The sequence below is a fragment of the Xiphophorus maculatus genome, chromosome 21, assembly GCF_002775205.1.
Source record: "Xiphophorus maculatus strain JP 163 A chromosome 21, X_maculatus-5.0-male, whole genome shotgun sequence".
NCBI classification, from domain to species: domain Eukaryota; kingdom Metazoa; phylum Chordata; class Actinopteri; order Cyprinodontiformes; family Poeciliidae; genus Xiphophorus; species Xiphophorus maculatus.
Window position 1 is genome coordinate 255,074 of NC_036463.1, and position 25,801 is coordinate 280,874.

At 40.3% G+C, this 25,801-nt stretch overlaps 1 protein-coding gene and 1 long non-coding RNA gene across 2 annotated transcripts; both read left to right on the forward strand.

The window, feature by feature from the left end:
• Positions 1–11,684: 11,684 nt before the first annotated feature.
• Positions 11,685–25,237, forward strand: f3 (coagulation factor III, tissue factor). Its single transcript, XM_005814954.3, has 6 exons — positions 11,685–11,896; positions 13,249–13,369; positions 18,766–18,959; positions 23,065–23,246; positions 23,383–23,551; positions 24,558–25,237. Exons 1-6 carry the CDS (start codon positions 11,842–11,844, stop codon positions 24,701–24,703), a joined length of 867 nt encoding a protein of 288 aa, XP_005815011.1. The 5' UTR covers positions 11,685–11,841; the 3' UTR covers positions 24,704–25,237.
• LOC111606225 lies at positions 15,096–17,306 on the forward strand. Its single transcript, XR_002751970.1, has 2 exons — positions 15,096–16,472; positions 16,813–17,306. It is a non-coding gene; the product is annotated as an uncharacterized LOC111606225 (long non-coding RNA).
• Positions 25,238–25,801: the final 564 nt, after the last annotated feature.

Sequence of the window (25,801 nt, forward strand, 5' to 3'; positions counted from 1 at the left end):
TTGATGAGGGGGAACAGAAGTCCTCTCGCCATGTGTCTTTGTAGGAGTTACATTTATTTTCACTTGGAAAAGCAAATTAGGAACAACATGCACCGTATTTATTGTTTGGCACCATGTTGGTAAGAGACAAGATGCAACCTGCTTCCAGAAAGTCTGTATCATCCACAAAGATCTAAAGCATGGGTTGCACTGAGAGATAGCAATAGCAGGCACTGAATACATCATTGTGTTGCTTCACTTTGAGATTAATCCAGGCTTAACTTAATTAAGGCTTCAAACATTTAGTTGTGTTTAGCTGAAGAGAAAAAGCTTGCAGTCAGAACAGACCCAGGCCGACATGGACCAACTGGGTTCCCAGCTTTCCTTGATGCTCTCTTCATGTTTTTAGTATAAACAAACGTTGAGTTCTCGATCCTGAAAACTTCACCCTGTCACTGCTAAGTCATGTGTGGCTGTTCTATTTTTGTCCCACTGTTTTCCTTACTTGGAATGTAAAGCCAGTGCATTTATCAAAGCTGGCTGATAACCTTGTTAAAACCCTGAGTGGCTGCTACTCAGTTCCCAGCAGGCCTCGGCCCACTCAATTATTGCTCATAAACATTTGAGTATTTTACTTTTATTATCTATGTGGCATTCCTTCCCAGACATCCTGCGCAGTAGCTGACTGCAGCTGAAGAATCCAGACTGCCTGACTTTAGTCCTTAGTGATTTAAACCAGCCGCTTCAAGCAGTATGTGGTTCTGGATGTCACATTATGTGTCTCATTGCTGACCATATTTCTGTGTAAATAATCTCACTGTATGAAACCAAAGCTAAAAGATGTAACCTAGTTTGAACACCACTGCTCTAACATTTGCCTTGACGCCTGTAATGTGACAGTTCAATGATATGAAGCTTACTGGAAATTGTCTATCTTGTGAACAATCACCCTCCACTGCCAAGAGAGAAGTGCCAATCCAAAGAAGGCAGATGTTAATACAGGCAATTCTAAAACAGCAGAAAATCTACATTATCTTTCACAACTTATCTTTCTGTTTGCTGATTGGCCTAGTAGAAAATCTACCAAAGAGAATCCAGACTGTGCTTTCTTCCAAAAAACATTTTGTTCAATCAGAATTGTACAGGAAAGCAGGTTATGAGTTTGCGCCAAGATTCCAATCATTTGCCCTCCGTCCCTCTACAAGGGAATGAATGTTTAACACACTGCCACACATTCAGGGTTTCCACCTTCTACGGATGGAGAGGTTCATCCCCTATAAGAGGAATTCATAGGTTCATTCATAGGTTCAATGCTATGACAAATCTATATATTGTTACATAATTAAGCCAATACCTAAAAGGACCTAAGAATTTCTGTCCTTTGTTCTTTGACTGCAGTGACTCTTCAAGATTTAGCTTCTGCATCTAGGCAGTGCAACTATTAATTTGCTTCCAACCAGAGACAAGGACCACCCTTGTCCCTGGTTGCCACTATGATTCCAAACATTTCTAAACCTTTAGGTAAACATCATATATGCAAGAACCTTCTATGTTGATTTTTCATCTCCATATAATTCAATAGAAGTGAGCATCTTTGCAACAAAAATGATCCAAAAGTGATTAAATATATATGATTAAATATGCCACTTTCCTGACAAATTGGATCCCAATTGTTAACAAAGCCCTATGATCTGCTGTCATCAGTGGTGCAGCTCCCAGGGATGTGAGTTCAGCTATTTTGTTCATGCCATACAAATTCAACAAATCAATACGCATTTGGCTGCTGCTCAGATAGTTCACTCACAAGCTGATGACAGTTTTGCTTTTGTTAACACGTCAGACTTTAGTCAGAGCTACATGTGCATGTTCAAGATGCTCAACGGACTGATGAACTTGCTTAACATAAAAACAAAAACTGACAAAAAAATATGTTTTTGCGTTACTGAAAGTCATAAATTCCATTCATAGTGAAGATATTAACTTGATACTGTTTTAGAAAAGTGTCAGAGTCATAATTGGCCATCTGCTGTCCTGGAAAAACCACAATGAACTGGCACGCCAAAAGACTACAGGATATTTCCTCAGGTCTGGAAGTCAAAATTCAAAAATTCTTCAGTTTTGAACCTCAGTGATGATGAGTTTTCTGCTGTACTGTAATACCACATGGTATAAAAATTGATCCATTCGGAATAATCTGCTTCATCAAATGATTTTATGTTTAAAGTCTGTGGGCCATTAAGTGGGAAAACTTTGAAACTTGTCCCACCATAATCTGGTCATGTTAGCCAGTAACATAGCTTCTCTATAGACTGTCCCCATCAGGTCAAACATGACACATTAACCTGACATGTTCTGACCCACATGCAGAATCATATAGAGGAGGCCACATATAGGAACTGGATTCATTTTCAAATAAACACAAAAGATGAAGAGATCTTTTGTTTTTCTGGAGGGGGGAAGGTCACAAAAACGCTTTTGTCTGGAATGAAATGAGAGTTGTGTTAATAATGACCAGAAACGAGATGATCAAAGAGGGGGAAGGAAAAAATTAAGATAATAACTGTGCTTACTCTTTTACTTTTGGACAGTCATTTTCATGGATAACCATAGCAACAAGGTATTGTTTTCACAACTGGCAGCAGCTGTGAAAACTGGCAGCTTGAGCTTTTAAGATAGTCAAATCCAGATTGAGCTATGCTTAGTGATAACTATAAAAAGCAGCAACTGTTTTATTTCAGCTGCCATGCTTTGTTGTTTTAAGTTAAAGAAAAGGACCTGACTTTTCATTAACACAAAACGACTCCAAGTTATTGACCCCAAGGACTTGAACAGGAGGCTTCATGGATTCAGAGAAAGACCAAAGAGCAGAGAGAGAAGAAGGAAGTTCAAACCATCTCTTATATTAATCAAAAAGGGTAAGGATTATATCACCGACTCTGTCTCTCTGTCCAACTTTCTGACCAGAAAGAAATTTTAAAGAGGAGTGGCAAAAGCAAAGGAGGTAGAATAGCAACAACTGATGGTCTCATCAAAGATATGTTACTGTGGAATATTGTCTCTGTTGCCTGGAAATGAATCTGTTAACATGACTCTCATCACTCTGAGTCAGACACTCATGAGACTGACCGAAGACAGTCAGACAGCCTGTGACTGTCTTCAGTCAGAGGCCTCTTCTGATTTGTTGCAGTACTGACTACTACAGATCCTTCCTGCCCACAGCTCCACCATCCAGTACAACTCTGAAGGTACTTGGATGATAAGAGTTATGACATTTAATTTCCCTTTTTCAGAAATGTTTTTGAAATTAATTGGAAATACTAGTTTATACATATCAGTGGTAGATATGAGATTGAATTGATCTCATGTTGAGGATTTTAACAGTAAAACTGGTTGATACAATAAAGGCAGATTTCAGAGTGTGTGTGATCCATCCCAGGTTCTACGATCATAACACAGTTGAAAACTTTTATTTTTATGCTCACTGAACGTGAAAGAATCCAGTTCCAAAAGAAGCAGAAAAACTCTAATTCGGATATGAGTAGGAGTGAAAAGACTCATGGGACAGTTATCCTTTTGCTTTAAGCAGGTTGTTCTCAACATGTGCTATATGATAACAGCTGATATTATGATTAGCATTATAGCCTGTTGGTCTCAATGTTCCATTCCATGGGTCTCGTGTCTGTGGTATCCTAAGATTAGAGACATATTTTGGTTCAGGCGGTCTGTGGGGTTCTCTCACACTGAATGCAGCAATCTCAAAATTTCTACATCCTTATGCTTTATATTTTCCTTAGAGTATTTGCTGGACTGCTGAGTCAGAGCTGCTGGTAAAGATCTAGGTTCCAACCAAAACAAAAGCACAACAGCCTCTTTGTGCATTTTGATCATATGTTCCATAGAAAGGATGTTAGGTGGAAGAGCTCCACAGACTTTTTAGAATTGCACATGATTTAGTTTCCAGATGTGATTTGAGATTCCAAGGTGCTGCTGCAGTCTTCCCTCTCTGTGGCTTTCTCTTTGTGTGTGTGTGAGGGCATGTGTAGGCATGTGTGGGGGTGTGTATGTGTGTGGGCGCGTGCATGTACATTCTACATATAGAGAAAATGTACTTAACCAACAAAGGGAGTTATGTTTTGGGAAGTGAGGACATTTTCCTGGTCCTCACTTTTTTCTAGTTGTACTGAGGTCTGCTGGTTAGATGAATTAAGTTTTGGGTGAGGTTAGAGTTAGTAATATACTGAATATATAGAAGTACAAAGATCTGTGAATGTTTATACATTTAGTCTGTGCAAGATGTACCCATCTCCCTGTGTGGAAGTCCTTCATTCATGTCCTTTGCATATGTTACAGGAATCCAGATGATGGACGGTTGTGAGTATGGTTGCCATGCTCTGGTGGAAAAGCAGTCTTGCAGAGGATAGCTGTGAGCAGAGACATCCTAACAAACTGTTCAGCAAACAGGAAGTGATTCTTAAAGGCATTTCCCCAGCCTCCAGAATCAAGAAGAACATTTCCTTTTCCACACAACTTAAAGCAATTATTAGAAATGTATCTTTTGAAGCTATAACAATCATGGTGTTGATACCAACATATTTAATCAATGAATAATGGTGTTATTTCCTGGAAATGTGTTTTTCAAAGCTTAATTTGATAGTTATCACAAATGACTAGATCTCCAACATATACACACATGAGGCAACATTAATATGCTATGCTCTTTATACCTCCATCCCCCACAACACACACACACACACAAACACACACATACAAATGCTTCCTAGCAAGGAAAAGGAAGGAACAATGTAAACAGGAGGAACTCAGATGTTACCTTCTACCTCAGCCTCAGCTCAACTCAAAGTTAGATGACTAACACACAATAACGAGCCAAGCTGTTATTGTATCCTCACCCACTTTATTCATAAAACACATTTTGAAATCTCCGGTTGTCATGGTGCTGTACAAGCTACATGCAAAGATAAATAATCAAACCAACATTCAGTGCATAGAATGTCTGCGTGTTATTGTCGTGATCTGTGTTTTTCTGTGTTTATTTCTGAGTTTTTGGTGTCCTTGAGTCTTTCTATTGTCCTGTCTCCCTTCAATTACTCCCAGATGTGTCTCGTTCCCTGATTACCTCCTGTGTATTTGGTGTCACCTGTGTCTTTGTCGGGTCCTCGTCTCATTTGGCTTCTAGTCTGTCGTCTGTGTACCCAGTCCGTCGTCTCGTCCTCGTGTAGCCTGTTGCTACCAGTGTTGAGCCCTAGTCTTCCACTCTACTGTGCTGCCAGGTTTTTGGACTGTGTATTTGTGGATTTTCATTATTAAAAAACATCACTTCATTTCAACCTGGGTCTACAGCGTCTGCCTCACCACCCTCCACCAGAACTTACGACAGTTATAGAGACTGAACAAATAAAGAAATCAGCTGAACAACAGGGTAAAACTGGCTGACAGTAAATGCAGTAAAGGTAAAAGACAAACCACAAAATGTTTACGCTAAGAGGAAAATGAAGTTTTAAGGAGGGTTTTCAAAATTTCCTAGGTCACAACAACTTTGACCTAGTTGTGTTTGTCTCTGAGATGAAGCCACTAAAATAACTACTGCTATTAACTGTTATTTTCTTTAACAGAGTGTACTCTTGTGTCGTGTTTGTGTGGTTTGATGTGTTTGTTCTGTCTGCTTAAACCCCCAGTCAGTCATGGCGGATGGCCACTCACATTGGTTCTGGGGAGTGGGTGGGTGGGTGGATGGATGGACACCTCTGAGTTTTAGGAACAAGTGAAAAATATAAAGGACCTTAGCATCCTACATGGGGTATAAAAAACTCAGAGATCTATAAAGTGAAACCATCTAAGAATGAAAAACCACAAGTACAATTTTAAAATGAATCCTACAAAGCAACTGTCTTCACAAGTAAGTAAAGTGTGTTAGAGACATGTGGTTAATATCAGCATGCAAGTGCAATAACTCTTAATAAATACAATGATGTCATGAATCGGTGCGGTGAGGGGTGGTGAGGCAGACGCAGCGGACCCAGGTAAGATGAATAATGAATTTTAATGGAAGAAACTCAGTCCAAACAACAGGCAGTACGCACATTAGACGACGAATTGTCAAGACACTGAACTGACAAGGACCCGACGAGGAACAAGGAACACAGGTGGAGTTAAATACACAGCGGGTAATCACAGAACGAGACACACCTGGGAACAATCAAGGGGAAGACAGGACAACACGGAGACTGGGGACACAGAAAACGACAATGACAGTAACCCCCCCCCCGCCCCCCCAAAGGGCGGCTACCAGACGCCCAAAAAACAAAAACACAACAAGGGTGAGCGGAGGGGCGCTGGACGGGGGTCCAGAGTCCAGAAACAACATAAAAACTACCCAATGGAGTGGGCGGAAACACAGGGAACACTAAGAGTCCAAAACAACAAAGAACAGCCCAACGGAGTGGGCGGAGGCACAGGAAGGGCCAAGAGTTCAAAAACATCAAAAAACTACCCACAGGGTGGGCGGAGGCAAAGGAGGCGGGAACCACGGAGGTGGTTCGGCGGTTGTCCGCGGCGCTGGAGGCAGGAACCGCGGAGATGGTCCAGCGGTCGCCCGCGGCGCTGGAGGTGGCGACGAGGAGTCCCGGGGGCCGCCCACAGACGGCGACGACGAGCAACGAGAGGCTGGGTCTCGGGTGGAGCACCGAGAGTCGGGGTCTCGGGTGGAGCACCGAGAGTTGGGGTCTCGGGTGGAATGCAGAGAGGCGGAAGTGGTCCGGAGCAGACTCTTGGAGACAGCAGCGGAGGAAGTCCAGAGAGGCGCCTCGGAGCCGGCTGCATCGGGCTCGGGTGCGCCGCCTGGAACGCCGGTTGGAAGTGCTGGTCCCGGAGATGGAGCTGGGTCTGGGCTGGCAGAGAGACTGTGCAGCTTGGGAGACAGAGGGTTACCCTTCAGCACGGTGATTGCAGTCAGGCGCTCCCCCTCTGCCTCCTGCTGCAACTCCGCCAGACACAGGTGCGGAAGTTGCGGGATCCAGGAGTCCAGCATAATCACCGTGTGGCTATGTTCAGGCGGTGACGGGCGGAGTATGGCCTTGTCACCTCCTCGACATAGTCCTTTACGGTTCTTCTCAATATCCCTGGGTCCATGATGAGAGAGAAAAAAAAAGGCGCGCCTCACCGTACTTTCTGGTCGGGTCCTTCTGTCATGAATTTGCGGGTGTGAGGTGGTGAGGCAGACGCAGCAGACCCAGGTAACGTGAGAAATGACGGTTTTAATGATAAATTAGTCCAAAATAGTCCACAAACAACCAGGCAGCACGACTGAGCAGAAGCCAGGGCTCAACGCCGGTAGCAACTGGTAAATTCAATGGACAAGACGAAGGACTAAACGCACATTCGACACTGACAAGACATTGACAAGGACCAGACGAGGAACACAGGTGGAGTTAAATACACAGCGGGTAATCACGGAACGAGACACACCTGGGAACAATCAAGGGGAAGACAGGACAACACCAAGACCGCAGAGGGTCCCCCGAACATGACAAATGATGCCTTCTCCAAAAGTTTATACGGCCAAATGTGCCTTATGAATTATAAGTTATACTAGAAAAGCATTTTAGCTACATATAATTTCTGTCTATTTTAATGCACTCTGAAAAGCAGCTTTTCGGCGATTTGAGTTAAAATGATTGCCTGAAAGATGTTTGCAATTGGCTTTGCCATATGTTCTCCATATGTTCTAACATAAACTATAGCTTTCTCTTCATGACATACTGAGAGTATGTTGACTTTAACTGGAGATAATATTTTCCCTGGAAAATAAGAGTTCCATGGAAGTTCTTATTTTCCAACATATGCTCCAGCTGGATCTGTAATCAAAGGTTTCCTCTCTGAGGGGCTCCAGACCAGCCATGTGCTGTAAGGAGTGGAAACTATAATGAGTCTGTTCTGCTTCTGAATGGCTCATCTGGTGATCACTGCTACACACAGAACAAAGCTGTGGACTCAGAAGCTGAACTTCTTATCGGTGGAGGACATTCATACGTGTATGTTCTTGAAAGGTTTAAAAGTGTGTAGGCAGGAAATCTCATTTAGTAACAACAATAATAAATGGACTGACTGAAAACAAATGTGTGATTTGGACAAAGTTTGGCTCACATCCAGACCACAGCTTGGTGGGTACATGACTCAGTTGAACCCAGTTTTTGTGTGTAAAATGGGCCTGCTCTTTACCTCATTACTGTAAGACGATGTGAGAGGCGCTCTTACCTCATTGGTGTTGGTGTCACTTACCTGGGCTTTGTCGACAGGCCAGTAGACTCAGTTCGGTTGGGGACCAAAATTGCAACATTTGTTTGATTTTCAGATGGTGCAGTTCACTTTCACACTGCACTGAGTCAGACGATCCAAATTCATTGAAAAACTCTGAAAACATGGCTGCACTCCAGAGTTTACACCATGGCCAATCAGGTCCTGTCCTGGTCATAGACATAGACATGACTATGGTCATACCAGTTGCCAGACAAACCTAGTTTCCATTCTTGTTACTAGTTGGAATGTGTAACTACTAATGTTGTTAGTCACTGATGTACTGTGACCAATGCTACTGCAACAATCAACAACCACAACAGTAATAATGTTGGTAAAATAATAAATAATGTCACAAATTTCAGATATTAAATTAAATGACTAGGCTTAAAACTTTCCTTTTTGATAAAGTTTATCAGACTAGCTTAGGTTAAGCTAGTCTGTGCTACTTCTGTAGTCTTTCTGCAGAAAGGCTACTGGAAAAATTGTCCTCTACCACTTTTTCTCACTTTCTTCTACAACTCTCCAATTTGCATTATTTGCTGTTCCTTCAACTGTTAACTTTTTGTTTTCTTTCAGTTATTTTTCTCTGGAGAAGCTGTCCCTGGTCTAGCATTCAGTTTGGCTGTGATTCCTTCCTGTAGGAGAGCATCAGCTGAGATAATGCTGACATTACTTAACTGTTCTCCCTCTCCTGTTATATTTACTTTCACAAACATCAAAAATAATCCTCCATCAGTTCATCTGTTTCTTCTGGTGCATTCTTCTCTAGTTGGTCCTGGCAGGTGGCCACTTTTTCTGAGCCAGGTTCTGGTTCTGCTTCAGGTTTATTCCTGTTAAAGGGGAGTTTTTTCTTTCCACTATCTCTACATGCATGCTTGGTATGAGGGATTCCTGTAAAGTCAATGACAAGAAGACAATGCAAGCTGGTGTTGCTGTGTGTAAGGAGTGGATGCTACAAGATCCAAACTGCTGGCTTTCCTTAGATAGAAACTGAATAATAGAGCATAATAAATTTTTTGATAACTAGAATCAATTGAAATGTGTTTAGAATTGTTTTTGTAAAGTGCCTTGAGATGGCATTTGTGCTGAATTCCCATTATATAAATAAAATTGAATTGTATTGAAATATTTTTGTATCTTCAAAGAGTTATTGTGGATGGTGATACTGTGGGCAGGAAAGATTTCCAGTAGCTGTAAGTCTTGCAACAAATCTGAAGAAGTCTTCAGATTGAAGACACTGTTGCTTTATAACAGTCTCATAACATGCTAAAAACTCAATATGCAGGCAGCAGAGAAATAGAATAGAATAGAATAGAATTACTTTATTCATCCCAGCAGGGAAATTATTTCACAGTTACAACAGCATAGAGACAAGACACACAACAACCACCACTGAATAGCAATTGTAGACAAAATAAAAATAAAATATAACATGCTGTCAATATAAAAAGCAGCTTAGAGCAGTCCTTGCAAAGATTCAAAAAATGCAGATACAGTATGTATATGTAAATATATGTACAGCAAGTGTGCCACAGTGCAGTTGTGCGAAATTGGACTGATTAGTGCAGAACAATGATTTAGCTTTTATTGTACAGTGAGATGGCATGTGGCAGGAAGGATTTCCCGTATCTGTCCCTACGACAGCGGAGCTGGAGCAGCCTATGTGAGAAGGTGCTCCGCTGTCTGTCCACTATGTGGTGGAGAGGGTGCTGTTTATTGTCCATAATAGACAGAACCTTCTTCAGTGTCCTCCTCTTCCCCACAGTTTCCAGGGACTCCAGCCTTAGTCCCAGTACAGAGCCAGCTTTCCTGATGATTTTGTCCAGTCTATTAGAGTCGCTGGCTCTGATGCTGCTTCCCCAACACACAGCAGCAAAGAAGATGGCACCGGCAACAACACTGTGATAAAAGGTCTCCAACATCTTGCTGCACACATTGAAGGATCTCAGCTTCCTTAAAAAATAGAGTCTGCTCATCCCCTTCTTGCACACAGCGTCAGTGTTAGATGCCCAGTCCAGTCTGTTGCCGATTACAACTCCCAGGTATTTGTAATCCTCCACCTCCTCCACCACTTCCCCTTTGATCTTTAGTGGCCGTGAAGGTATCTTCTTCCTTCTGAAGTCAATCACCATCTCTCTGGTCTTACTAATGTTGAGCCTCAGGTGATTCTGGTCAGACCACTCCACAAAGCTGTCCACCAGTGTCCTGTATTCCCCCTCCCTTCCATCCCCTATACACCCGACAACCGCTGAGTCATCAGAAACCTTCTGTAGGTGACATGACTCAGAGTTGTACTGGAAATCAGTGGTGTACAAGGTGAAGAGAAAGGGAGAAAGCACAGAAAACGTTCCCCAGTATCATGTCCTGGATGACACCATCAGTTGTTGGCAAGCACTGCTTTGGTCATTTGCTTCTGCTGCTCCTCTTTAAATCTCTGTCTGGTTGAACTGGTTGGGAATGGATCATTGTCCATTTTGATTGATGGAAGAGACGGTTTGAACCTCTCTCTCCTCTCTCTCTGCTCTTTGGTCCTGCTTTGCATCCATGAAGCCTCCTGTTCAACTGGTCTGTGGTTTTGGCGTCATAGTTCTGGTATTGTGTAAGTTTTTGAGAGGATAACCAGCTGCTCTTGGTTATAAAAACAGTACTTCACTGCATTACTACCGTTAAACATCATAACAAGTAAAAGGAAACTGCACAGCACCAAAAATCAGCGAAGAAACTTGTTCAACTTGTGAAGAAACATCCACAAAAAATTATGAAAAAAGTCTGCAGGAAGAACAAATCAAAACTAATGTACTTGCACTGCTTATTTATTAAGTAAGGATTTTTTGCGAGATTTTTAAAAGAGATTTTATGTGTACTGAGTGACACTCAGGATTATTATCTGAGTGCCAAGGAGACCCTAACCCTGAACCCTACCCCACAGATTTACTTTCACAAGTGGAGCGTTGCAGATTCCCCTATAATGCTCCACTGAACAAAAAAATATTAAAAATTGCTTTGTGTTTATTTGAAGATAAAGACAGAAAAGAAAGGAAATCCATAACTTATAGTTGTACTATTTATGCACTCAATTTATTCTGGACATCATTTTTCTCTGTGAACCTTGCAGTAGACTGAGTGTCGCTACAATGGCAATAAAGATTTATTTAATCTTTCTCCAACATACTGCTGACATGATTGGTGCACTAACAATAATAATAATAATAATAATAATAATAATAATAATAATAATAATAATAATAATAATAATAATAATAACGACGATTAAAGGAGAGCATTCCTTTTCCATGACATCTCTGTATTGTGCAGCAGATTACACTAATATGGATGGATCACGTAATCAGTGCAGCACGCAGCTATAAATGTAGTCTGTTGACGTCATAGCCGGACAGCCCTTATTTGGTCAAACCCAGCGCCGAGCCTCAGCTGTAAAAGCGGCGCTTTCTGGTCAACTCAGTATTGTGAGAGAGAATAAAAGAGGAGGAATAGCTGGATACACCCCGACAAACTGAACTGGACTTTTTTCTTTTTGTATTTGACAGAATGAAGCTCCAAACATCTCTCGTCATGGTCCTCCTCTCCACACACTGCACCTCCGGTGAGTTCACTTTGAAGATGTTTCCGATCTTTGATTCTCTGGTCAGGTCTGCGGGGAAAAGTTATTTCATGAAGTTCCAGTTAGATTTCAGGTTTGTCAAGTTGAATAAAAATGATCAGAGAGAATACTTCATCTCTCAGTGGCTTATCGTTCCACTTATGTGCTGATTTGCACATCTATATCTATATTTCTATATCTAAACTTCCGCAGTGTTAGTTTATGAATGCTATAGGCTTATTTAAGGTGTAAATGGGATCATTTAGTTCGCTGCTTAGCAGAACGCCCTTTTTCATACATGTTCATTTAGCACGTTCTGAGTCTGTGATTATGTTTATGTTTTTATCTCCGTCTTCTCTTGTGCTACGTTTTGGTCCACCGTCTTTGTAAAAGTGCTAAATATGGTTTAATAATGTAAACTTAGGCTGGGAAGCTGGCACCGTCCTTATTACCTCGGCAATAATCCTTTCATGCATGAATTATGATCCTTTGTGTCAGGATTTTTTTTTTTTCCAATTTTTTATTTTATTTTCTTAAGGCATAAAAAAGGTAGGAAAAGTTTTTGTAAAAAACTTTTTTTTATTTTTTAGGTGATCAATAGTAATTTTCTCCAAATACAAAGTTGTTATTTGAAAAATACATCAGTAGTATTGTTCTTTAGGGGTTATCTGCTGTCACAATATTTTTCTACCTGCAAGAGTCGTCTACAGTAGAAGGAGGGACCAGGTCGGTTGGCATGCTTTTTTGTCTGTCAGCCATATTGGATTTAACAAAAATCATTTCATGCATTTGCAGCTGATGGCCAGTAGTTGATGGTGTATTTTATGATGCATTAGTGTCCACTTCAGTAGTCTGTGGGCATTTATAACATAAAAATCCACAAGAAGCAGAAGAAAATGGCTTTTAGATAGCTGTAAACCTCAGTGACCTCTATGCATGAAAGGATTAAAATAAATGCTTGATGTTAAAACTTAAATTCAGTTGAGTATATTTATATGTAATTCAAAAATATTGTCTCAAGGCACTTTACTGACAACATCAGTTCAATCCAATCATATCTCCCTTTAACTATTGAACAGTGCATGAAGTTCACTACATTATTAAAATGGTTTAAGAAGCTTTCTATCTTTGGAAACCCAGCAGATTCCATCAAGTCGCTGACCTGAAGCATTCACTCCTGGATCAGCACATAGCCAGATTAGTAATTAAATGAATAATAACAAAAACTCAATCAAAACTTTCAGTCCCATTTCCAGTAAAAGATGGAATACTCATAACAAATTTTCAGCATAATGAGCAAACTTACTCTTGAAGACAAGTCTAACTTTTTATATATAACATTGTTCTACTAACAGGGGCTGTATACTCATATCCCCGGGCTCAGAATGTCACTTGGAGCTCCACCAACTTTAAAACTATCCTGAGCTGGGAACCCAAGCCGTCTGCGGATTACTCATACACTGTGGAGTTTTCTGTGTAAGTACCAGAATGTTTCTGAACTTGCAGCATGTCTCGTGTTCTCTGATGATGGAGCAAACTAAATAACAATCCTCTCTACAAATATGCTCCATTACAAGAATGTTGGCCCCAGACATTTTTAGTTCAGGAGCCCTACCATAATTGGTCAGATAAAATCCCAGAAGCAGATAAATATGTATTTGTAAAGTGATATGAAGATGGAAAATAGCTTTACAAAAAGTGTATCAAGAGTTGAATAAGTCTTTATGAAATAAATATAATGCAATTTGTTAGAACTAAAACATGAATACTAAAGGTTTCACAAATATATACAGGAAAACTCTCTGTGTGTACTTACAAAAAATCTAGTATCTTAAGAATGGATTTATAAAAACTCAAACTCCACAAAAATGAAGAAAAAAATCTCAAAAACAATCTAAGATTGAATGTCTTGCTCCCCAAAGGAGAAGAGTCTCTGGAAAATGTGAATATTTAAAGAAAATGGAGGCTAAATCCAAATTATAGTTTGGATTATATATAATTATAGTTTTAACAAATTACATTTAATGTGTTCTGCTTCTTGGTGGTGAACAATATGGGTTTAAAGTTGGATGTATTACTGATAAATGCTTATTCAAAATACCACACAGGAATTTCTCAGCAATCCTTAATATTATTTTAATAATATTGCTTGTACATGATGTCAATTTTGGCCATACACAGTCAAAATTAACATCCTCATCACCTCACACTTATCCCCAGTGGGGTGACGAGGGGTACTGGGTCTGCAGATGTCAACGGATGAGAGGCGGGGTGACCCTGGACAGGTCACCATCGCAGGGCAGCACAGAGACACACAGGACAAACAACCATGCATGCAGGAGAGCTTAGAGAGATCAATCAACCTAACGGTCAGTTGTGGACTAGAGGTGTGCTGATGGACATTATTTGATATAGGCTGTGTTGTGAGATTTAGTTGACTCATATATAATTTACGCTATTAAGAGCCTTACTGCTAAATATTATTGTACTGACTGCAGGTTTTTCAATTGTCCTTTTGACTGAGTAACTGTGGTATTGTGCCTGCAAGTATTTTACATGTTTTATATCTAAATTAGGTGAAGTTACTACCAGATCATCTTCTTAATTTTGCCAGATCACAAAATGACATTTATATATATTTCGTGATCATTATCGGTGATCGGCAGTGATCGGCCCTCATGGGTGATTGGAATCGGCAGCAAAAACCCTGATTGGAGCATTCCTAATCTGGACTGTGGGAGCCAGGGCTGGCCCAAGCCTTCATTTAGTTTTGGGGCCCTCTATTTCTACAACACATTGCAAGGTCTCCCTCAGAAATCTTGCTAAGCCCGGCGGTCCACTGTGTTTTTTTTTTTTTATTAAAAGATGTTAAGTAGACAAAAAATGTAAAAATATTACTGGATAATAAAGTGTAACATGAAAACATGGCCAGTGAAACAGTATTTAAACCCACAACTAGTCTGAAAAACAACAAATCAAAAAATACAATTAAAATGAATATCAATTATTTTATTTTATTATTATATACTTCTGTTTAATCCAAATTAAGTCAATGGCTCCATCAGGCCCCCAGGGCTTCAGGGGCCACGAATGCTAATATTTTAACAGAGATACATAAATGTAACATTTGTTTACTGAGATGATCAATTTGATTTAATGGTTTCAGCATAAATTAAAAGATTGAAATTGTTTAACATTTAAATGTAAGATTTTAAGGAGCTGGACAGTTTACTTTGTAAAAGTTCAAAGAACAATATTCATAGTTAAATAATTTTGTTACCATAGAAACAATCTGATGTTCTGAGTCTAATCTTTGACATTGAGTTCTGTTTGTTAACAAATACATCTTACTTAGCTACTGTTATTACTTTTTAGATTGGTCAATTAAACTACCCCCTTCTCCCAGAATTTACAAAATCCATTTTGAAATGCTGTTAGAGGTGCTGATGTTCTTAGCAGGAAGAGGGGCCCCTAAGTAAAATTCTGCTCAAACCCTGCATGATGAGTAAAATTTGCTGCCTTGTGCAGCGGGACAAAGAGGAGATTTAATTTATGTGGTTTTAGTAGCTCTTCCATTTCATGTCTGTTAAGTTTTTAATAAACGCCACAGAAACTGTTTTGGTTGCCTGAGCTTTACAGTATGAGTTTTTCTGATCTCGGCACGGCCTCTTAGTCAGTCAGCATTAGTGGTTCAGCTGAACCGCTTTACCACTAAGGCACTGGCCAACTGGGACCACATGCATAAACTTTATCAGCGCAGACACAGAGCCACACGCTGGGCAGTGACGTAAATGCACATGCCACACATAATTTTTTCTTTACAAAGATATATCATTCTCATTGCACACCTCTGAAAGTACAGTAATGGGTTAAATCGTAGAGTTGTGCAAGCACAGCTCTATGACCACAGCGTTGGGTTTTAAATTCTTACCCTGGTGTAAAGTTCTCCAAAGAAACACGATTCCTCACAGGGGATTGATGTCAATATCCATACAGGTCAGCCTGTGTCCAGTTTGAGTGAAAGGGGGAATGCAATCTGTGCTGAGGTAAACTTAAGAGAGCAAGCAGCGACAGCCTGTGAGACAACGCGCAGAGGCAAAGCGCAGAAGCAAAGGGCCCAAGTAAAGCCTTTTTCTCATGCAACTTTTCTGCACCACCCTTTCTTGAAAAACCAGTCAGCACTGTGGGCCGGGCTCCACCCTGTGGCTCTGTCAGACATGGCAGAGTCACACCAATATAACAATCTTTTTTTCCATCAACAGAACTATATGATTGGTTTGGTACAAATTCAAAAGTGTTAAATGTTTCAGTGTTAGTAGATTTTTTTGCAAAAGCAGTAAATTTCACTCTAATCGAGCCGCATTATGTAACTATGGGCTGTATATTATTAGTAGTTAAAATCGAGTGTTAAAACAAAGTGTTTCCGTATCAAATCTAGAATTGTTAAAATGGAATCAATAAATCTTGACTTCTTAACTCTGAACTCCAGAATCTCAGGTTCCCACCAAGCCAAGCAACAGAATCCAAGTCATTTCACAACAATTTGCTTTGCACATGTCTGAGTTGTTCACCACGCTTGGTAAGTAATTTTTTTCTGAGATGGTTTATATAACTATTATTTTGAGTTGATACCAGCCTGTATGATAGACGTCACCTTCCCCACACGGCTGGGTGTTAGCATGTTTAGCTTAGCATGCCGAATGTTTGTGCAGTGTAAGTGTTGGAGAAAAAAATTGAGCAGGTGAACATTGAGTCAAACGTAAACATTTTTTTTCTTTGAAAAACTGTAAAAAGCTTTTTCATATTGAAAGCATATTCCTCACTGATAGCAGATATAATTTATGTTGTCGTTCAGTTGTCGTGCCTTCTCATATGAATTTTGCAGCATGTTTTAAAATGTCCATTGCCTTTTTTTCTAGATATTAAGAGCACTTTGGTTGAGGATGAATCTCCAGTCGTCAGCGTCAGTCCCTCTCGCACCCTCACCCTCCATGGCGTCTTCCAAGATTCATGCTCCAAAAATGGTTAAGTGTTAATATCTCTGAAACTCCACATCGCTGTAATTGAGGCTTGTTGTTATAGTTATAGTAAAAATGCATTCCTTTGTTCCATTTTTCATTCTTATGTTTTTTGTTTGTTATGATCCAGAGACCAACACTGGCTGTATTACTTGTCCAGTGCAGTCAGTACCTATGAGCAGTTGGTGTTTTTGTCCCCGGCCAAGCTTCCATTTCAATTTCATACATGTTGTATTGAAGAAAAATGTATTTAGCATACTGTTTTTTGTTTTGCCCAGCTGATATATCAGGCCTTTTGATAAGCAATATGTGAATGAAAGTGACATGTGAAACATGAACGTGTACATTATTCCACGTTGTTACATGTTGTGAAATAAATGCATCTCAGAAAATCATTGCCTCTTTATTAAATCTTTATTTTCCAAAGAATTTTTAAAAGTTCAAAGTAATAAAAAGCATATCTATTTAGTATTAATTACAAATAACTCTTATAAAGTAAAAAAAATATACTCTGGAAGAGTTAATATTTAAGATTTAAGACAGAGATAGTGTTAGTAAGTGTTAAAAGATGAACTCAGATTTGGACAGATTTGGTATTTGACACTCTCCAAAAAGTGTTAAATTAACACTTTCTGGTGTCGACACTTTAAAAGTGTTGAAATCAAATCTGACAGAGTTAATTTGGGCCTGCTGAATTTTCTGTGTGGAAACCATGGTAACCTCTTTTCAGTAACTTCTTTAAGTGAAACAGTTCTTTAGTTGAAAGTGATTTATGGAAGAGTCTGAAAACCCTGATGAGTGAAGCAGCAGACAGTGTCACTACGGGTCTCTTTCAATTTAATCTAATCCTGCGCACAATGGTTTTGAGTTTTACATCCATACCATGTTTTTCCCTTACCAAAAACATATCTGAAGTGTTGCTTTGATTCTTTCATTTGTTTTTGAGAAATTTTTTAATCTCCCATGGCAACCATTCAGCTGTGCAAAACTGGACCTGAGTGCCTCAGCACCGCCTTCCAGATACACAGCTCTTCTTAGGAGCTACCGTTTCCAACATTCCCCCATCACTCCTCAACTCAGGTCCTTCAGACTTGCCAACAGCAACCTGATGGATCTGCAGAACTGCTGAGCTCAACGTCTCAGTGCAGCACTGGTACAAACATTGTTAAAAGGTTAATAGAGGAGCCATGTTGTGATGACTGGTGGAGTTTAAGAAAAACCTTTTTAAGAGTTTTTAAAGAGACAGAGACCCAATTTCAAGGTAAAATTCTAATTTCTTTTAGGTCATAATTTATATATAGGATTCAAGGGTTCAAATATTTTTTATTGCCATATCACCTTTGCTTGTTTGTGGTTCAAAATTCAGACTCAGGTCCCAGATTAAGAAATTTAATACAGAAATAATAAATAAAGTAGTTTATGTGACATATGGACAGGTACAGTATATTAAAAAGGTGTTGTGTGTGTAAATAATTTATGAGATGAAGCTGTGTTAGGTGCAGCTTGAGTTCAGGAGTCTGACGGTTGAGGGGTAGAAACCGTTTCTCAGTCCGGTGGTCTTGCTCTGGATGCTTCTCAGCCTTCTGCCTGCAGGAAGGGGCTGAACAGACTGTGTGCAGGATGGGTGGAGTCCTTCATGATGAGGAGCGCCCTCCTCCTGCTAATGTGTAGAGGTCCGAGGTGGAGCTAAGGCTGCTAAGATTAGGTTACAAAAGTGAATGGCAGTCAATACAAAGTAATGAGTTTGCATAGAAGTATCAGGATGTGTGTGTGTGTGCATATGTGTGGATCAGACTCATTAAAACTCTAGTACAGTTTTATTAGTAAGAAATCTTTGTTTGGTCTGTGCTGTAGGGCTGGAGGAGACAGACAGAGGAACCATCACTGCATTCGCTCCAATACCACAATGTGTGACCTGTCCGTCTCCCTGACTGAGGTCAAGTCCTGCTACTCAGCTGACATCCTGTCTGAACCGCCACTGGGAACCACATCAGATGACACAGAGTTCCCACATACCACCTCACCCAGATTCTGCCCTTACCAAGACAGTAGGTTCCTCATGTTCCCTTCAACCAGCATGATGTGTTAGAACCACAAAGACTGGCTCAGCGGAGGCGCAAGAATGACATCATCTTTATGTTGAACTGATGTTATAGCAGATCTTTCATGCAGGGAGCCATCAAGAAATTTGTCAATTTGAAATTCCTCTCCCATGTTTTTAGACCTGGCAGAGTTAATTAAGACTCAAAAAGGAATGACTGCTTATCATGTTTTTTTCTATAGACAGTAGGAACACTCCTCTGCAACTTTTCAGCAGCGTCAGGTTGTCTAAAGGAACACAGAGTGATGAAACATGAGACAGTAGTGCCTGCAGGCATGTTCTGTACTGTTTTTTAGTGCATGCTAGATCAGACACTCCCTTTTAGATCACAGAAGAAGAAAATATGAGATTTCTTGTTTGTGTGGATGAATCTATTTCAGATAAAAGCTGTCTGATGAGACAATGTCCTTTATAATCTACTCTGCTACTATAGGTATAAAAACTTTTGTTATGAAGTTATATTAAGTCCAAAATTATTCATCCATCCATCCATCCATCCATCCATCCATCCATCCATCCATCCATCCATCTTCTTCCGCTTATCCGAGGTCGGGTCGCGGGGGTAGCAGCTTCAGAAGGGAGGCCCAGACTTCCCTCTCCCCGGCCACTTCTAGCTCTTCCGGGGGAATCCCGAGGCGTTCCCAGGCCAGCCGAGAGACATAGTCTCTCCAGCGTGTCCTGGGTCTTCCCCGGGGCCTCCTCCCGGTGGGACGTGCCCGGAACACCTCACCAGGGAGGTGTCCAGGAGGCATCCTGACCAGATGCCCGAGCGACTTCAACTGGCTCCTCTCGATGTGAAGGAGCAGCGGCTCTACTCTGAGTCCCTCCCGGATGACTGAGTTTCTCACCCTATCTCTAAGGGAGAGCCCAGACACCCTACGGAGAAAACCCATTTCGGCCGCTTGTATCCGCGATCTCGTTCTTTCGGTCATGACCCAAAGCTCATGACCATAGATGAGGGTGGGAACGTAGATCGACCAGTAAATCGAGAGCTTTGCTTTTTGGCTCAGCTTCACCACGACAGACCGGTACAGCGCCCGCTTGACGGCAGACGCTGCGCCAATCTGCCTGTCGATCTCCCGCTCCCTTCTTCCCCCATTCGTGAACAAGATCCCGAGATACTTAAACTCCTCCACTTGGGGCAGGACACCCCCCCTGACCCGGAGAAGGCACTCTACCCTTTTCCGGCTCAAGACCATGGCCTCGGATTTGGAGGCACTGATCCCCATCCCGGCCGCTTCACACTCGGCTGCGAACCGCTCCAGCAAGAGCTGCAGATCACGATCTGATGAAGCCAAAAGGACCACATTGTCTGCAAAAAGCAGAGATGAGATCCTAAGGCCACCAAATCTATTTACATTTTAGTCAAATATTACGTCAAACTTTGTTTAGTTCCTTATCAATAATGTATGGAAAAAGTTTATGAGCCTTTAGAAGGTTTCTTCTGGTATTTGGATGATTTATCTTTGAGGATTAACATCAAGAGCCTGGAGTGTGAATGTTTGCATTCACAGTTATCTTTAAGCTCCTTACACAGAATCCAAAAAAAATAATACTTCCAGTCTGAAGAAACCTGTTTGTCACATTAGATCTGCCAGTGGAATAAATCATGCTTTATTCTCTGTAAATGATACATGGCAGCAAACAGCAGCCGAAGATGTTGTCCGTTTAAGAACAGGAGTCAGAATGTGAACCCACCTGTGGATGTGAGAGCAGCCAGAACCGGAGGCAGATTTATGAGTGAGGCTGACTGAGAAGGTTTTCTGTTGCTTGGAAGAAGACGAACGCTGTTACGCAAAATTGGAAAAACTAACATTTGTGTAATGAGCCCAACATGGACGGCCATGTTGAGCCGTACGGATCCCTCCAGGGGACATGGAGAATTTTTTTTCTTTTGCGTTCTCTCGCAATAATGTTCATGTAGTCAGTTCATGTGGCATAATTGAATATTGTAAGCCTTTCTTATGGGGCCATCATATTTTCTGCTATAATATAAAGATTTCATGAGGTTTTCCCATGTATGTTAAGATCTTGTTGTGAAATATCTGAAGTTTTATATCTTTTTCTTTAGGATAGAAATGCACCACAAAACTATAAACATAAAGAAATAGGAAAAGTAGGAAAGAAATAAAAATATATCCAAACTATTTGGACTATTTCTGAGTTACTATCACCGGGTAATGAGTCATCTGACAGTTTTGATTATGTCTCTATTGTGTTAGTCTGAATGGTTTTAATGTGCAGTTCCATCTCAACCTTACACAAACAGACATAAACATGCAGTGAATAAATCGATTTTCAATAAATTTTTTGCACCAAAGAGTTAAGAATAAGGACTGAGTCTCTTTAAATGTGCATATATTTGAAATTTCAAATTGACCTTTGTGACTGTATACAAAATAAATCAGCAAATATTGCATATTGCGATTGAACACAAAAATTATTGCAAGGGAATGCAAAGAAACATTTTTCCCCATGTCCTCTAGAGCACTGTAGAACCAAAATCTTAGAGAGTGTACTTCATTATTTATATTGTTTATTATGCAAAAAACACAGTAGATGTCTTTCTGCTGCCATTTCTTCTAGAAATGGCAGATTTGCAGTATTTACAATTATTAATAGTTTTTCCATCACCAAATTCACTAAAATGACCTCAGATTGAATCACACATAGCTATGTGGGAAACATAGCTATGTGTTTCCCACATAGCTATGGGGGAAACAGAGTCCAGCTGGACTCTGTTTCCCTAATAGGTGAAGGCAATCGTTTTATTGGATTTTCTTTAGGTGATATCACAGTAAAGGGAGCTGAATATAAATGCACACCATGTTTTTATTTGTAAACAAAATTGAAACTCTGCATCCATTATCTTGTGCCTCAAAAGACATTAGAGAAAAGAGCAGACTCCACAGTAACACTTAGAGCCAGAACAGATGAATGAATCTTTGGACTCAACCTCCAACATGCAGAGACACCCGATATCCAGGGGACACAGACTCAACAGAGGCACAGCAATTCTTTGCATGGTTCTGTTGCTTTGTTGAAGCAATTTGTACCTAAAGGAGAGTTTGAACCTGGAGGTTCATATTTGTGCCTTGTCTCCATTTTTTTCTTTCTCTCCTTCTCTCTTCTTTTCCTTATAATCATTCAGTCCTTTTTCGTACACAATCTTCTGTCTAACTTAAACTTAGCTCTGGGCACATGGTTGAGTTTTATGACTCCTTGTTCCAAAGTGGCGGGCTCATCTGAGTCTGGACATCATGATCAACTGACACCTGATCAAGTCACCCCTGTCTTTTCTACGTCTCCTCCTCATCCGTCTTATTGCCACAAAATTGTGGTTCCACTGACTTTTCTCTTCCAATTTTTCCAATAATTTTGAAGTTATTGATCAGTTTTTATGTCATTTTGTCATAGTTAACGAACTATGCAGCTGTTTGGCTATTTGTTAATAAATTTTCAAACTTAACTAAAAAAATGTGAAACGTTTCTTCTGCTGGTTCTGAATTCATTCCTTCAGGAGAAAGAGATTGATAAGTTTGACTTATGAAAAAGTAAAATATACTAGAATTGTATTAACAATTTCATTAATAAATTAATAATTGTATAAGGCAAACATTGAATTTTTCTCAACAATATACCATTTAATACAACATTTTAAGAAAATACACAAAGGTTTCTGGCTGTAACATGAAAGCATGTGGAAAGGGTCAAGCAGCATGGTGACCTGCAATAGTATGACAGGAAGAGCCCAGAGTCAGGGTTCAGAAAGGCTTTCATTGTAAGATGAAAAGAAACAACAGTTCTGAAAATGTCGTGTTTTTAGGCTGATAAAGTTCTAGGTTCTAGCTCTAGGCAGATGTCAGGTCACTCTTTTTGGCAGTCAGACACGTGCAGCTAGAGGGCCCACACTGGAGAACCTCCAGGCTCTGCCCTCTGCTAGATCCACCACATTATCAGGTCATTCCCTCTGCTCCATTGAGTTGGCTATTAACTGGTTTTCAATATTCGACTGTCAGTAACAAACCTTCACTCTCCTATTTCCTTCACAGCTGAGATTGGGAAGCCTACCTTCAACCTGACAGTGCATGAAGACAAAAAGACCATCACCCTGCATGTGACTGACCCACTCACAGCTGTGTTTAAAGATGATCATCAGCTGAGCATCAGAGACATTTTTTCTGATGAGCTACAATACAAAGTCTTGTACCGGAAGCAGAAGAGCACTGGCACAGTGAGTGATGCCAACCATCTACGTAAAGATCTTCCACTTGTCGTCTTTAAGGATCATATGTGCAATGTACATATGATGTACAAGCCAGGCCACATTTTTTAGCCTTTACCTAATCTCTTCCTTTTCTTCTTTTCAGAAAATGCAAATGTTCAGCTCAAGTGTGATAAAGATGACCAATCTAGATAAAGGCGAGAGCTACTGCTTCAGTGTCCAGGCCCACATTCCCAGCCGAAGGTCTGAGAAGCAGTTTGGACAGCTGAGTGCAACCAAGTGTTCTCATAATGATGAGGAGCCCATCTTAAAAGGTCACTTCCTCTGACTTCATCATGTATTTTGTCCCTTTTGTCCCTTCATACTGAAGTTACTGATGATGTTTCAACAGACACATTCACACAAGTATCATGTCATGCATTGAAGGTTAAAAGTCACTACATCATCTGTCAGCAAAACAACTTGTGAACAAGAAATAGCCCTAAAATCCAGTGTTGGTGAACTCCTGAACGTGCAATAATCTATGTGAATTCACATAATGTGCATCATGATGTATACCTTGTGAAATATTAAGAGAGACAGTGTCAGGTTTAACAGATATCAGCACCTCTGTCTCCTGAGCCAGAGGTAACTCATTAGTGTCACAGACCTAACAGCTCTAGATCAGGGGTGTTTAACTCATTTACATTTCAGACCACATAAAGACAACAAATGTCTTCAAAGTGCCCAGACTTCCCTCTCCCCCAAGGCTCCACAGAGAAGTGGCCTGAGACTGGCGTTCTCAGGCCAGTCGAGAAACATTGTCCCCCCAGCATGTCCTGGGTCTTCCTCTTGGTCCCAGTGCGTCCCAGTGGGATGTGCCCAGAACACCTCATCACCAGGCGTCCAGGAAGCATCCTGACCAGATGTCTGAGGCACCTCAAGTGACTCCTAGGGTTTTAGGAGTCAATGGAGGAACAAAGCCCTCCATTTCCAAGCCCTCCTTGGAAACGTCTGATACTGTAATAGATATTTTGGTTTCTATTAACATGAGCCAGTTGAAGCCATAAGTAGGCAGGATCAGAACTAACATGCAGCAGGATGTTGTGATAGTTAGGTAAGAGCAGGGCGAAGAACAGGAAGCTGTGGACTGAACCAATTAACAGCAACAATGAGCAATTTTACAAGATTAACACCCTGAGAACGTACATTACTCAGAGTCAGGAGTACTTTGGGTTCATGCTGGATACAACACAATGTTTGAAATGCTTTCTTTGTGTTTTTGTGTACTGTGAAGAAGAATGATTGTAATTGATATTTTGTATTTTCTTATCTTTGCAGTGTATTCTCCTGCTGTTATTGCTGGTGGTATTCTCTTCATCCTGCTTGTGATAGGTCTGATTATCACCATCACTGTGATCTACTGCAGCCAGAAGAGAAAAGCTCTGAAGAGCGGGGCAGAAGGATGTCCACTGCGGGACGTTTAAAGTTTCCTCCATGTTCCTGGGTACTGGGCAGAATGGTGGGTGGGGCTGAGCTGTGGGGTATCCAGCCTTCCAATGTCATACACTGGAATGATCCTACTTGAAGTTTCTGTGAAACTGCCTTACACTGTGAGACGTTTAAATGGTTGTTCTTTCAGGCTGCAGATAACATGCAGTTTGAATTCATACTGAAACTACTTCACTATAACTTCACCATTACGATTTCTATGGATCTCTTTCTTTGGTGAGCGGTACAACTTAAATATGTTTTTAAATAATTTCCGGAATAGTTGAGATGTGGGATTTCTTTTGGGCTCAGTAAAAGTTAATTTAAAACTTTATTCTAAATGAATGCACTACAAATACTTTATATCTGCTGTTTAATTTATGGAAAGTTCAGTTTGGTGGCATTTTAACCTTTTTGTTGTTAGATATGTTTATTGTCAAAGGTTTTTAGAATATGATTGAATATGAACATTTAAAACATTTTTTATTATAATTTTTATGTGATGTTTTGAATAAAACTAATGTTATTTATGTCCAAAGTCCTGGTTTTATTTGCCATTATACAATTGAAATCCTCATCAGTTGTGAAAGTACACACAACATATGTGGATTCTGATATTCCAGTTTTATTTAAACCAATAAAGCAGAAGATTTTTACATTTAGCCTTGAAATGTCTATTTAGATGATGCTAACTGGCATTCTGGCTTGCTTCTTAAACATCCTTAAATATTGCACAGCTTCATATTTTCATCATTAATGAACAGCCACTATAATGACGTCCATGAGGTGGCGATGTTGGTAGGAGTAGTAGGACCACTGAGATGACTTTTTGTTGTCATTAGATCACAAATTCATTTAACCTTTTATTTACTATAAAACTAACATGCATCCATCCATTGTCTTCCTCTTATCTGAGATCAGTCCCAGAGCAACAGATTCAAGTTTGAATCTCAAACTTTTCTTTCCATCACACTTGTCTGCACATCCTTGCAAAATATCAGTTGTCTTCATCACATAAACTTCTTCATGCTAAGCTTGACGAACTCATCTTGACTTGTTTTCCATTCCATTGCCCCATATCCCTCTGAGTCAGT